The sequence below is a fragment of the Apiospora hydei genome (assembly GCF_038363865.1).
Source record: "Apiospora hydei strain CBS 114990 chromosome Unknown utg000005l_segment0_segment0, whole genome shotgun sequence".
Taxonomy (NCBI): domain Eukaryota; kingdom Fungi; phylum Ascomycota; class Sordariomycetes; order Amphisphaeriales; family Apiosporaceae; genus Apiospora; species Apiospora hydei.
In genome coordinates, this window is record NW_027117364.1 from 1914942 (window position 1) to 1927055 (window position 12114).

The window sequence follows — 12114 nt, forward strand, 5'->3', positions numbered from 1 at the left end:
TTATCAACATCCCACCTGCACTGCACGAGCTGTTCGCAAAGCAAAGCATTTTTGTGTCACCACCAGCTTCAATTGCTGCGGAATCTGAATCGCACTGCGCCAGCGTCCCCAGTCATGCTCATATAGCTGTCTCCAATATAGATAGCACCCTTCGTCGGCTTTTCATTTTCCACCGCCAGCCCGACGCTTTCGGTCGCCTCGTTCTCCTCCGGGTCCCTCGGTCAACTCCCGAGCACAGAACCACCCGCATATAGACCCACACGAGCTCTCGACTTCACATCCTCGGTTCAGTGTAGTGTCAGCAGGTCAGAGCTGGAAACCGCGCGCGACTATAAATTCGTTCTTGCCATAGTTGCGCGACGTACCCCGAAACCGCCACCATGAGTGCCTTCTACGCCGGCGCTGTTCGATCTATCCGCCCTGCCGCCTTCTCCAGAACCGCAAGGCCAGCACTGTTCAAGACAACGCTGAACTCGGCATCGCGACCTGCTGCTGCTATCCCTGTCGCCTTCTTCCACTACACCCGAAACAACATGGCGGCCCAGAAGATCAAGGTCAAGAACCCCGTCGTGGAGCTCGACGGCGATGAGATGACCCGCGTCATCTGGCAAGACATCAAGGACAAGTTCATCCACCCGTATCTGGACATCGACCTGAAGTACTACGATCTGGGACTGCCCTACCGTGACGAGACCAACGACCAGGTCACTCTGGACGCTGCTGAAGCCATCAAGAAGTACTCTGTCGGAGTCAAGTGCGCCACTATCACTCCCGACGAGGCGCGCGTGGAGGAGTTCAAATTGAAGCAGAGTAAGGAGCCCTATGCATGCACCCTCGAACTCTCTGCATCACCCCGCACTTGCAGTCTGTGCAGACACAATGCGGTCGCAGTGCATTCGCATGCATTTTCCCTGTTGCGCAGGCTACCGATTTGCATAATAACCCAATCTCTACTTCTATTGCAACTACAGACTTGATACTAATTTCTTGCAGTGTGGCTTTCGCCCAATGGAACCATCAGAAACGCCCTAGGTGGTACCGTCTTCCGCGAGCCTATCGTCATCCCGAGCATCCCCCGCTTAGTTCCCAGCTGGAAGAAGCCCATCATTATCGGACGACATGCGTTCGGCGACCAGTACCGGGCTAAGGACCGGGTCATCCCCGGCCCTGGCAAGCTCTCCATGGTCTACACCCCTGAGGGAGGCGAGCCCCAGGAGATTGAGGTCTTCCAGTTCAAGGACGGCGGCGGCGTCGCACAGACGCAGTACAACACAGACGAGAGCATCCGCGGGTTCGCCCACGCCAGCTTCAGGTTGGCGCTCGACAAGAGCTTGCCCCTGTACATGAGCACCAAGAACACCATCCTCAAGAAGTACGATGGTCGGTTCAAGGACATCTTCCAGGAGATCTACGCTGCCCAGTACCAAAAGGAGTTTGAGGCCAAGAGCATCTGGTACGAGCACCGTCTGATCGATGACATGGTTGCTCAGATGATCAAGAGCTCTGGTGGCTACATCATGGCGCTCAAGAGTAAGTCCTTATAAACTTTGCGCCAGTGACGCTCTTGGGATATAGCTAACGGGTTTATCATAGACTACGACGGTGATGTGCAGTCCGATATCGTCGCTCAGGGTTTCGGCTCGCTGGGTCTCATGACCTCTGTGCTTATTACCCCTGACGGCAAGACATTCGAGTCGGAGGCCGCCCACGGCACGGTGACTCGCCACTTCCGCGAGCACCAGAAGGGCCGCGAGACTTCGACCAACCCTATCGCTTCCATCTTCGCATGGACCCGGGGACTGATCCAGCGTGGCAAGCTCGATGACTCTCCTGAGCTCGTGGCCTTTGCCGAAAGCCTGGAGCAGGCTTGCATTGACACGGTTGACCAGGACAAGATTATGACCAAGGATTTGGCTTTGGTAAGCCTTTCCTCCTACTATGAAGAGATCTTGCGAGTAGTTGCTAATAATTTGGTATCATAGGCTATGGGCAAGACGGCCCGCGAGGATTATGTTACCACCACCGAGTACCTCAATGCCGTCGAGAAGAGAATGAAGAACCTGCTCAAGGAGAAGCTGTAAAGGGTTGGGCGTTAGATGCATTGTTTGTATCGGAGCGGAGCCTGGTGACTGCAAGAGCTATGGGCATGGCGATACGGCTGGAGAATCCCGAAAGCTAGTGGTGATACGGCCCGGCCTCACTTCCGTCGAAATGCTCAAGGGTGTGGCGGATTCAAGCTTCCTTGCATTAGGTAGGGCCGAGGAGTTTGCTTCCCAAAACAGCATTTGCTTGCGTTTCCCTAGATCCCGGACAGTGGCTAGACCTCTACACTAGAGGTTTGCACATAAAGGCCACACCACATCCAGGTATATACATATTGCTTAGAGAAGCATTGTGACAGCATATTTATCTGTCCAAAACAACTGTTGCTCCGTTCCACTTAGTTTCCGTGAAAGATGTGGCACAGCCGGAGGAAGGTGGGGGGATTCACACTCGTCCAGATCCGTCGTGTAGGGTCCACTTACGGGGGTCAGGCAGGTAGGCTCCAGGCACTTTTTGGTGACCGGGCTGAAGGGGTGCGGTACCTAATGCAGGTGCAACACCACCAACATCTTTTACGGAAACGAGCCTCTGAGAGTGCCTTACTGCCCTCGATTCTTGGCTGAATGTTTGATTGAATGTTTAATGTGTGCCTCGGCGCTTGATGAGCCCACAATGAGGGCACATACGGGCATGACCGACTCCTCACATCGCACCGTTGGTTACATCGCACCTGCGATATGCACCTCGATTTCCCTATCGACCTCGGTATGGAATGGACCGGAAAACCTTCCACTTGCGATCCCTACTGTTATATATATCCTCTGGCTTGCGTGTGGAAAAACAATCGGCCGCGCTGCTGATCTGGGTCAGATGAATCGGTCGACATGGCATGCAGCCCTGCGACGGGTTATTAGTACCAGCCGATGTATGTCAGATTATAGGTAGATCCGCTGCACTCAATCCCGATTGATCCAGCGATCTGGCCATCATCACTATCTTCATCATCATCATCATAATCATCATCCATCTTTTCTCTCGTGATCGCTACCTTTGGTTGTCGCCCATCGCCCAATGCAAATGCCCATCCTCCTTCTTGACAGGCCCTCTATTCCTTCTTCACGCAATGAGAGTAAGCCACGGGACCCTTACTGTTCGGAAGGCGCCTCCACGTCCCAGGGACGATCCCAACAACAACAACAAGCAGAAGCTGAAGAAAGCCAGCTATCCTGCCATGGCCATGTCGCATGCTCAGCAGCAGCCGTGGGCCCGACCCTTTGACTGGAGTCAGCACCAAGGCATCATTACCCAGCTTTACATAGATGAAGACCTCCCTCTGAAACAGGTCGAAGAGATTATGCGGGATGAGTTCGGATTTCACGCCACGTAAGCCCCGTCAATCAGCTTCAGTCTTACTTTCCTCTCTTCCGTGAAAGTGTCGCCGTCATCGTCACAGAGTATGCTTGCTGACTTTGCGCAGTCCGAAAATGTACAAGGTGAGTCTCAAAGCAATCACCCGTGCCCTTTTCTTTTTCCTCTATGTTATTCGAATCCACTCTGGATATATTCGACACAATCAGGGGAACCATGTGTTCTCGTCTTCGGGCGTATAGTGGTGCATTACTACTGACGGCCTCATTATATCTCTACACTCTCATCGCTAATCCAATGTTATAGGACCACTTCCGGAAATGGGGCCTACGGAAGAATCTCAGCTCCCAATATGTTACGGATTTCTTGACCCGTACCCGTCAACAAAACTTACTGTCAACGGGACATTACTCAAAGGGTGGCGTGGTTGATCGCAACCTGGGCAGGCGTATGAGCAGATATATTCGGTCCGGGTCCAGATCTCCCAATTCTCAACCGACTCATTTCATATATGGCATTGTCAGCCCACAGCGGTTCGAGTCGCCTGGTGGCCTAAAGCATGCCGAACGGGCTAGTATGTCATCGCCTTAGTGATTCCTCTTTCCGCTGCTGACTCTCATAACTTAGTGCAAATGATCGGGTATTATATCGCGGCCATGGACTCCATGTCCATTGGAAACCCTATATCGGGCGCTTTAGGGTCGGCCTATAACATCGCCGCAGGGAAGACTTACCACTGGATCACACTCATTGGAATAGCCCGAAGTTTCCTATACGAGGGACGGCTTGGGCTGGGCTTCGCAGTACTCAACCAGTGCTTCGAAATGTTCAGAGACATGCTTGATCCCAACCCCTGGCTCATCCTCGCCGCCTTCTACGGCGCGTACGATCTTGCCAGGCTTGACACTCAACTGGCAACTATGTTCATGAAGTATATCGATCAACTCACCGCCGTTTCGCCTTACACGTTCCATGATCTGTTTGCTACTTTGCGAGAGTCCGGCTCGGACGGGGTCCGTGATCAGTTCGAGACGGTCATTCTGAGGTATTTTATGGATACCATGGCCGGCAGCTTCCACGACAAAAAGATGGTGCTCGACATCATGCGCAGCTTCTCCCACGGTTTCAAAATGGCATTTCCTAACAAAGCCATGCCTACTATTGAGGTACCGCGCGTCATGGTACAGAAGGCCTTTGATAGTTTGAAGGGCAAACCAGACACGCTTCTAATCCCGCCGGTGCCTCTGAACGATCAACCCAGCAGTGGGCTGGAAGCAATGGTCAGCTTCCCGAAGTCCCCCATGGAGGACTTTGTCCAGGGGTGGACCAACACTCGTCCGCCATCGAACAGTCCTAGCCCCTCCGCCAGCGCCCTGTCGGTTGGGACGACGACAGTAAGCGATATGGACGGCAGTGAAGGACAACGCAAAGACATAGCGGAGAGCCAACCGGTGTTTGATCCTTCGCTGGTCGACATCATTTTGAACAAAGTGGTCGAGGAGACGTCGGTGGAGATACATTCGGGCAACCTCAGCGTCACGGCTCGGTTGATGGACTTAAGGGCCTGCTCTGACAATCCAACCAGGGAGTACAGCGATATCAAGGAGCTCAGACCCGCATACGAGTACCTGAAAAATTTCTACTTGGAGAATTCCGAAATCTACCTTCCACATTAATTGAGGATAACTCGCCCGCCCCTTGAGCGAGATGCGGGTTACCTCCTACCAAATTCGGATGTTGACAGCATGCATACATCTGAGCGATGGGGCAGGGGAAGATACTTGCTATATTTACCCGCTTGCTGGGATGCGAGCAGACCACTTACAATGCGTTCTTAGACGCAATTTACTGGCCTGCGTATACTCTCGCGTAGGCATTGCCTGTTCCGGGGGAGACTTATGCGATATTCTGGGATGATAGTACGCATATACTTCTTAATGCGAAGAATAGCGAAGACTAGATGCGATGAAGGCGACATCCCGATAGGAGACGATTTCTTGTCACATCCCACCGGTATCGGGAAAGGATATGGTTCAAGGGAAGGGGTACAAACAACGTCCCCCCAAGCTCTGAGAGCTGGGGCAGCCAACCGTCTTGGAGTCGAAGGTGCACCCGGTGTTGAAGTCGCAGCTACGCCCCAAGACCGCGTCGCCGACGCCTCAGTTCTGGAGGCGGAAGGGCCCGTTGACCTTGCATCATGACTTCACTGTAGCTCTTGGGCTTGGGCATCTGGATAAGGCATAGAGACGGTTGGGCTCATGTCGGCATAGGAGCAGAGGATGGTAGCATGGGGTCATATACTTCTTCTTTTTCTTTCATGGCTTGACGAGAAAGGGTATGGGAAGTGAGGCAGTAACCGCTTGTCGTGAAGCAGACTGCCTTGCAAGGCGACCAGGCTGGTTGAGCTGTCCGAACTGGCCTGGATACCTTGGTAGACTGTGGTGGGAGTCATGGGAAGCTGTGACGACGAGGAGAATCGCGCCGGAGGTCACGGAGAACTAGATTTCTGTTGTTGGAAGTGCTCAATCGTCAGTCCTTTACGAATCAAAGAATTAATCATCGGGGTCGCTAATTATGGAGATAGTCATGAGCTGCAAGGAGAGGGGGCCAAGAACGGCGATGATGAATCTATTCAGGTCTCGAGGGAGAATCAGGCTTCCTTCTGATCATCACAACCTGTTGCTGGTCCTCCTACGTTTGGTGATGGAAAGCTACTTATCCGCTACTCAGCAGAGCCACGTGCCATGGGTGCTGCATCCTTTGATTTGGCTCAAAGATGCAGCCACTATACTAGCGAAGAGTGGTCTAATCAAGTGACCGGATGCGAGCAAACATTAGGTATATTCAAAGTTCTCGTGAAGTCGTCATCGAGCCTGGTCATCGCAACCGAGAGACGTTTCCAGTCTTGCCCCTATTCTGAATACCGGTGACCAGAGAGGCTCATCCGTCACCATCGAAAACAATATAAAAATATAGCAAGAAGACTGTCTATAGGTTGACAGAGTACTTTCGGCATTTGGGGAGATACGTCCTGAGAATGCGAACATGGTTTTATGCGCTTATGTTTTGGACATAGTAAACAATACGAAACATCATGTTCCCAAAGTTGAATACATTTGAGGCTGCTTCATGGATTCATTCATTCCTAGGGTCGCTGCCTGCTGACTAACCTCGACCCTCTCGGTGACCGTTGTGGGATGAGGCCGCGCATATATTTTAGTAGGTACTTATATGGGGCTTGAGATCGGCGCAGATATGCGCTAACGGGATGCCCACGTCCTTCCTACCAGCTTAATCAAGATTCGGGTGTGTAAGTGTTCAATTACATGGTGCCGTCTACCCGAACTTGCGGCATCTTCGCTTTTCCTCACGCGCCTATCGGCCTCCCGGCCTGTCTACAGGCCTTGGCAGATTTGCTGTAACGGGAGCGTCCGCACGCTCATTCTGGGTGGCTGTGTCCCTTGGAAAATCTGCGCGATGCGTCATCGTCCCCAGGGCCAGCCGCCGACCTTTTTGCCAATCAGCGGCCGGGCAGTAAGGCATGCTGGCCACTCGCCTCGTGCGTGACTGAGGCGGCGCTACTACTTGCTCACTGCCTGCACTATCTGCACTACGACCGTCCTGCCACAATTGTCAAGCTGACCTGACAGGAATCAACGGATCTCTCGCTTTTGCGCCGCAGCTCCTGACAACCACCACGACGACAACATCGCATCGAGTATCCGTGAATCCCGGGGCATATTTCATAGCCCTGTTAGCGCGTACCTGATCTTTTTACGTTTATCCCTACTTGACATCTCCTCGATCTGTTAGATCCCGTCCCGTGCCAAGTTGGTTGGCATCTAGGGCGCTCCAAGAGCCAACTTTAAGATTGCTTCGTCCCGGCTTGTTCATTGTCCAAGAACCCCAGAACCCCACCTTTCAACAAGCCTAGGTTCAATAGTACTCTCTCTGTCTACCCAGGCCTTGGTCAGCCGCCATTCGGGTTCTGATACTTCACCACTTGCGCTTCATCGTTAATCTAGACCTCTCATATTCTCACTGGTCGGCTACCAAGTTACGGACAAGATGACCCAGGTGGATGAGACCGAAGAAGAGAAGGCTCACCGCGAGCGCAAGCGCGACAAGTTTGGCGCATTCCTGTAAGTCCATTGCAGACAGCCGACCCCACCGTCCGAACATCCAAACAGACCAGGCGACAACCAGTTCTTTGGGCTAACATGAGAAAATGCAGGAAAGCAAGCTACGACAAAGCTGAAGAGGGCACCGTCAAGGGCTTCCTCAAGGGCAAGCTCGCGCTGGAAAAGGGCCTGGGCCTGGGCCACAAGCCCAACGCCGTGCCGCCCATGGACGCCGTCGCCCACGGCCCGCACCGCAAGGTCGAGATCGGCTGGCACCCGGTCGCCGGCCTCGCGGGCAAGTGGTTCGCCGAGCAGACGGGGCTGGGCAAGATGATCACCGAGAAGATCCGGGCGTACCCGGACCCGACGCAGCACTGGGCCGTGCTCGTCGGCGACTACGCCCACCAGCTCTGGATGGACGAGCACCTCGACGTCATCTACACCAACGAGTACGTCGACCCGGCCCACCGCGAGGACGGCACCTGGCACACCTTCGAGGTCGGCGAGACGCGCTTCAACGACGAGGCCCTGCGCCAGGCCGCCGAGATGGTCATCCACAACATGCGCGAGCGCCGGCCCGCCTACAATCTCATCAGCAACAACTGCCAGAACTTCGCCGTCAACCTGCTCGACGTCATCCACGTCGGCGCCCACCGCGAGTTCGGCACCACCTTTGCCATCTACCAGCGCGCCACGGGCAAGGGCAGGATCATGGACCTCTTCGCCCAGGAGGACGCCGACGACGTCCAGTCCGGGACCGAGGGACAGCCACCCGGCGAGGCCCACGCCCAGGCCGTCAATCATGCGCAGAAGGTCATGGACGACAACACGCAGCAGCTGGACACGCAGTCCACGTCGGAACGTGGTCCTTCTGAAAAAGGCCACGCCAGAAAACGTTCCTGGTGGCGCCCCTAATTGGCGGGGGAAGGAGAGGGGGGTGTTCATCTCACGAGCGAGCAAGCACGTGTTTCCCACTGGATTTGGGGGCCGCAGCGGGCCAGTAGAAAGGATTTAATACGGCTGGAATGGGGGACAGGGTGGTTGGACTCGGCAGGTGTTCAAGGTTTGTCGTTCACATGATGGGATTAAGCGAGGGAGTTTTTGAAATGATACCCATCGATGGCTTGGGTTCGGAGGAAATGAGAAATTGCATGGTACGGTGGACTGCATATCTGCGGCTGGCAGATTATATATCATCATCTAGATTCGTATTCTTTAATCGAAGCTACTTTAGTTTCTGTGTCGGCCATCCTACCGAAACATTGATTCATGATGTGTGTTTTTATTCACTACTTGCAAACTGAGTGTATACCTAGAACAAGTCATCGATGCTCTTATCCGCATCCTTCTTGATCAAGTCGACCATGCCCTAGAACGCCAGAGTGTTAGTGACGTCACTTATTAAGGAGAGAGTAGTCCAGACTCACCTCAGGCATTATCGGCTTTCCGTCTTTACCCTTGACATAGCGGAACGGCATCTCGGTGCTCTCCTTCTCGCCGAACTTGAGCTCGGGGTGGTCGAGGTAGGGAATCATGTCCAAGGTGTCTGAAATCCCTGTGTTAGTCATCGTGGAAACGAGCGGTAAAGCAAAGGGGGAAGATATGGGCTCGACTACAAGTAAGAAACAACAAGGCGTAGGGGTGTGGTAAGATTACGTACACTGCTCTTCGACTACCATCCGCGTCACTCGGACCGCGGTATCGGTGGTCATCTGGACGGGTCCCAAGCGACGGCCTGTGAAGCCTTTCTTGCGGAGTTCCGAGGTACGATCTGAAGGTAAGAAGGTTATCGTGTCAGTGGAAATCACCCCTTGGATGCCATACCAATCATCGATGAGAAGAAACATAGAACCAAATCATACCGCGTGGTGGGTCATCTCCTGTATCATGGATTAGCATCTGTGTTCCAATACCGGCATTCCATCCACTTGGAGGGGGTTCAAGCAAAACGTACCCAAGATACCCCCAAACAGGAACACATCGAAATCCCGCTTATCGTCCGGGTTCAAGTCCTCGTCGGCGGCCGGGTCCAGCAGGCAAACCCGCTCCTTGCCCTTGCCCTCGGGGTACAAGTCCTCGACGCCGCGGGTCTCGGCGCGGAAGGCCGACTCCTGCTTCAGCTCCTCGGGGACCTGGAACCCCTCGGGCAGCGACGAGAGCATGAAGACGCCGTCGCAGCCGGCCGTCTCGCGCGCAATGGCGCGGTACTCCAGGGCCGACCAGGGGCCGAGCTCCGGGTCGAGGTGCTCGACGATGTAGGTCTTGTGCTCGGGCATTTTTGTGTGGAGGGGGGTTGTGTGTTTCCTTCTTTTTGATTTCTTCTTGGCAGAGAGAGCAAAAACAGGACAGGCGAGAGTAGAAGATACTCGAAACCTTCAATGCCAAACAGAAAGTGGTCTGGTATGTTCAAGCCAAAGGCGCAACTGTTGTAAGAGGTGAGTTCAATATGGGGGGTATTTGACTATAAGAAAAAGCTCGGGCGGGTGGGGATGACGTTTTCATGTACCTAGACTGATACCTGCTTTATGCAGTATGCCCACAAGAGGCCTATACGCTCGCCGGAGTATTAATATAAGAACCCAACGGACTTGGACTGCAACATCGCCTCGCTCGCCTTGGCGAGTTATCTAGTGCTTTTTGTACCACTACATCCGGTCCTCAGCTGTAATTCGTTGATTGGCATCGAGTGTCCTTGATGTCTTGGGTAGCCGAAACAAAAAATTACAAGGTGCCGCTTGACTCTTTTGGAGCTATGGTGCAAAGCTGAAGCGTCCCGTTGATCTTGATGGCCGGCCACGACTGCTGGCGGATGCCAGTTTCTCGAGTGGTTTCGACGTCATGAAGCCGTTCCAGCGCAGTGATTGTTTGTGTTCAATTTGTGAGACCATATCTAGGGTCGTGGGCAACCGAAAAGCCATCTATTTTCCTATATTACAACGTCTCTCCCATTAAAGTGACGCGAGCGCGAAACCAGCCCATTCCGCACCGCACCCCGTGTGCCATGAGATAATCATACATCCTTGTTTCCTCCCGGAGCGCCATAACGTGCCGTTTCGTATCGCATGCGTCGATACCAGTAGCGATCAGTCCGTTACCTTTCCCAACTATGGGATCGACTTACGAACCCTAGGCGTACTCGACCCCAGATCTCTACTCTTACGTTTCTTGGTGGGTCGACTTGCGCCTCCCTTAGGGCGGTAGCCTGCGTCGTCCTCCCTCTTCCGTTTGCCTCTCACGCTGCCCATGGACGGGGCATCATACCCTGCCTCTTCCTCCCAGTCCATGCTCTCCGCAGGATCCCTTACGACTGGCGGTGGATTGGCGCTTGTTGCCGCTCTTGGCAGTGCTCTTACGCCTGCTGCCCCCGTCGACCTTCTCGCTGTGGTCGTGGTCTCTCTCCCTCTCCTTGGCCTTATCTTTGTCCTTTTCCTTCTCCAAGTCCTGCAAGAACGTCTTAGGTGCGTGCCGCCTGAGCCAGTTGTAGACACTCGTGGGGTTGCGCAGAGCGAAGTTGGCCGCTGCGCCGCTGTGACTCGGGATGCTAGAGGCAGGAGGGGGGATCGTCGGCTTGGCCTTGAGACCGATGCGTGCATCGAGTTCAGCGACGTAGTTGTCAATATCGTCGGCTTTGAGGAACGAGGTCGGGTAGAGCTCCGGGTCTTTGGGCTCAATGTCTTCCAGAACCTCGGGGTAGTGCTCTACTGTGGTGGCGAATGAGTTGTGGGGACCTCTTCGATCAACCGCCTCAGGGACTTGGTGGGTTTCTGGGCTGCGACCTCTTCATCTTCGGTTTCGTCGTCCTCGTCTTCCACGTTCAAGTCTATGCGGCGCTCTGGAGGGGATTTGAGGCGATTCGTTGATGCTGATCAGCATGTCCATCAGACGGCTGTAAGGGGGCAATCAGTAAGGCATTCAAAAGTGGCGACGGGATTGGCGATGCTCACTCATTCTCAATAGCCAGACGCTTGGCAGTCTGTAGAGCCTTCTGCTCACACTGATGCAACTCCTCGCTCTGCTGCATGCGCTGATCGAATTGCAGGCGCATCTTTCTGTACTTCTTCTTCCACGACTTGTAGGATGGCTTCGCGTCGGCTCTGTCATCATCATCAAGGCTGCGATCGCGATCCCGAAAGCCAGGCTCGGCTTTGATGCTGGTGTCGTCCATGTCGAAGGGCGACGGGACGTGAAGTACGCGGTGTTCGCGATGGGGGGCAGTAGGTAGAGGTGGTCGCGGGAAGGAAATAATGGAATTGGGAGTTGGCGTTGGTGTCAGGATTGTCCACTGCACTTGTTTGGGGTGCGACAGAAGTAAGCAAGGTTGGCTGGCTGGCTGGCCAAGAGAAAGCTGAAGGCTGCAATTGTGACGATAAACCGAAGCGAAATGGATAAGCACTGTCTGCACTGTAGATAGCTGATGCAAAGAAAGGAAATTTCAAGACAATTTTATGTTTTTTTCTTCATCACGTTAATAAAAACGATGATTAAAATCAATCATTTGATGGGTGTTTGAGCCTTTTCGCTCCCGGATGCAGCGCGGCTTTGACTGAGAATGAGTCCATCATTTCAATCAATGTTCCATCCT

At 53.7% G+C, this 12114-nt stretch overlaps 5 protein-coding genes across 5 annotated transcripts; 3 read left to right on the plus strand and 2 right to left on the minus strand.

The window, feature by feature from the left end:
* Positions 1–380: 380 nt before the first annotated feature.
* On the plus strand, positions 381–2081 carry PG997_006080 (isocitrate dehydrogenase- mitochondrial precursor; the record flags this gene model as incomplete). The annotated part of the gene is made up of 4 exons (XM_066810395.1): positions 381–810; positions 994–1530; positions 1594–1919; positions 1983–2081. The coding sequence occupies 4 exons, from the start codon at positions 381–383 to the stop codon at positions 2079–2081; spliced, it is 1392 nt and encodes a 463-aa protein (XP_066669318.1).
* A 1085-nt stretch (positions 2082–3166) lies between these two features.
* Positions 3167–5612, plus strand: PG997_006081 (uncharacterized protein; the record flags this gene model as incomplete). The annotated part of the gene is made up of 5 exons (XM_066810396.1): positions 3167–3426; positions 3521–3536; positions 3718–3985; positions 4039–5035; positions 5357–5612. The coding sequence occupies 5 exons, from the start codon at positions 3167–3169 to the stop codon at positions 5610–5612; spliced, it is 1797 nt and encodes a 598-aa protein (XP_066669319.1).
* Positions 5613–7479: 1867 nt separating this feature from the next.
* Positions 7480–8447, plus strand: PG997_006082 (uncharacterized protein; the record flags this gene model as incomplete). The annotated part of the gene is made up of 2 exons (XM_066810397.1): positions 7480–7553; positions 7655–8447. 2 exons carry the CDS (start codon positions 7480–7482, stop codon positions 8445–8447), a joined length of 867 nt encoding a protein of 288 aa, XP_066669320.1.
* Positions 8448–8844: 397 nt separating this feature from the next.
* On the minus strand, positions 8845–9808 carry PG997_006083 (uncharacterized protein; the record flags this gene model as incomplete). Its single annotated transcript, XM_066810398.1, has 5 exons — positions 8845–8901; positions 8960–9078; positions 9193–9303; positions 9395–9412; positions 9487–9808. 5 exons carry the CDS (start codon positions 9806–9808, stop codon positions 8845–8847), a joined length of 627 nt encoding a protein of 208 aa, XP_066669321.1.
* Positions 9809–10636: 828 nt separating this feature from the next.
* Positions 10637–11697, minus strand: PG997_006084 (uncharacterized protein; the record flags this gene model as incomplete). The annotated part of the gene is made up of 4 exons (XM_066810399.1): positions 10637–10839; positions 10886–11296; positions 11345–11418; positions 11477–11697. 4 exons carry the CDS (start codon positions 11695–11697, stop codon positions 10637–10639), a joined length of 909 nt encoding a protein of 302 aa, XP_066669322.1.
* Between the last annotated feature and the right edge of the window lie 417 nt (positions 11698–12114).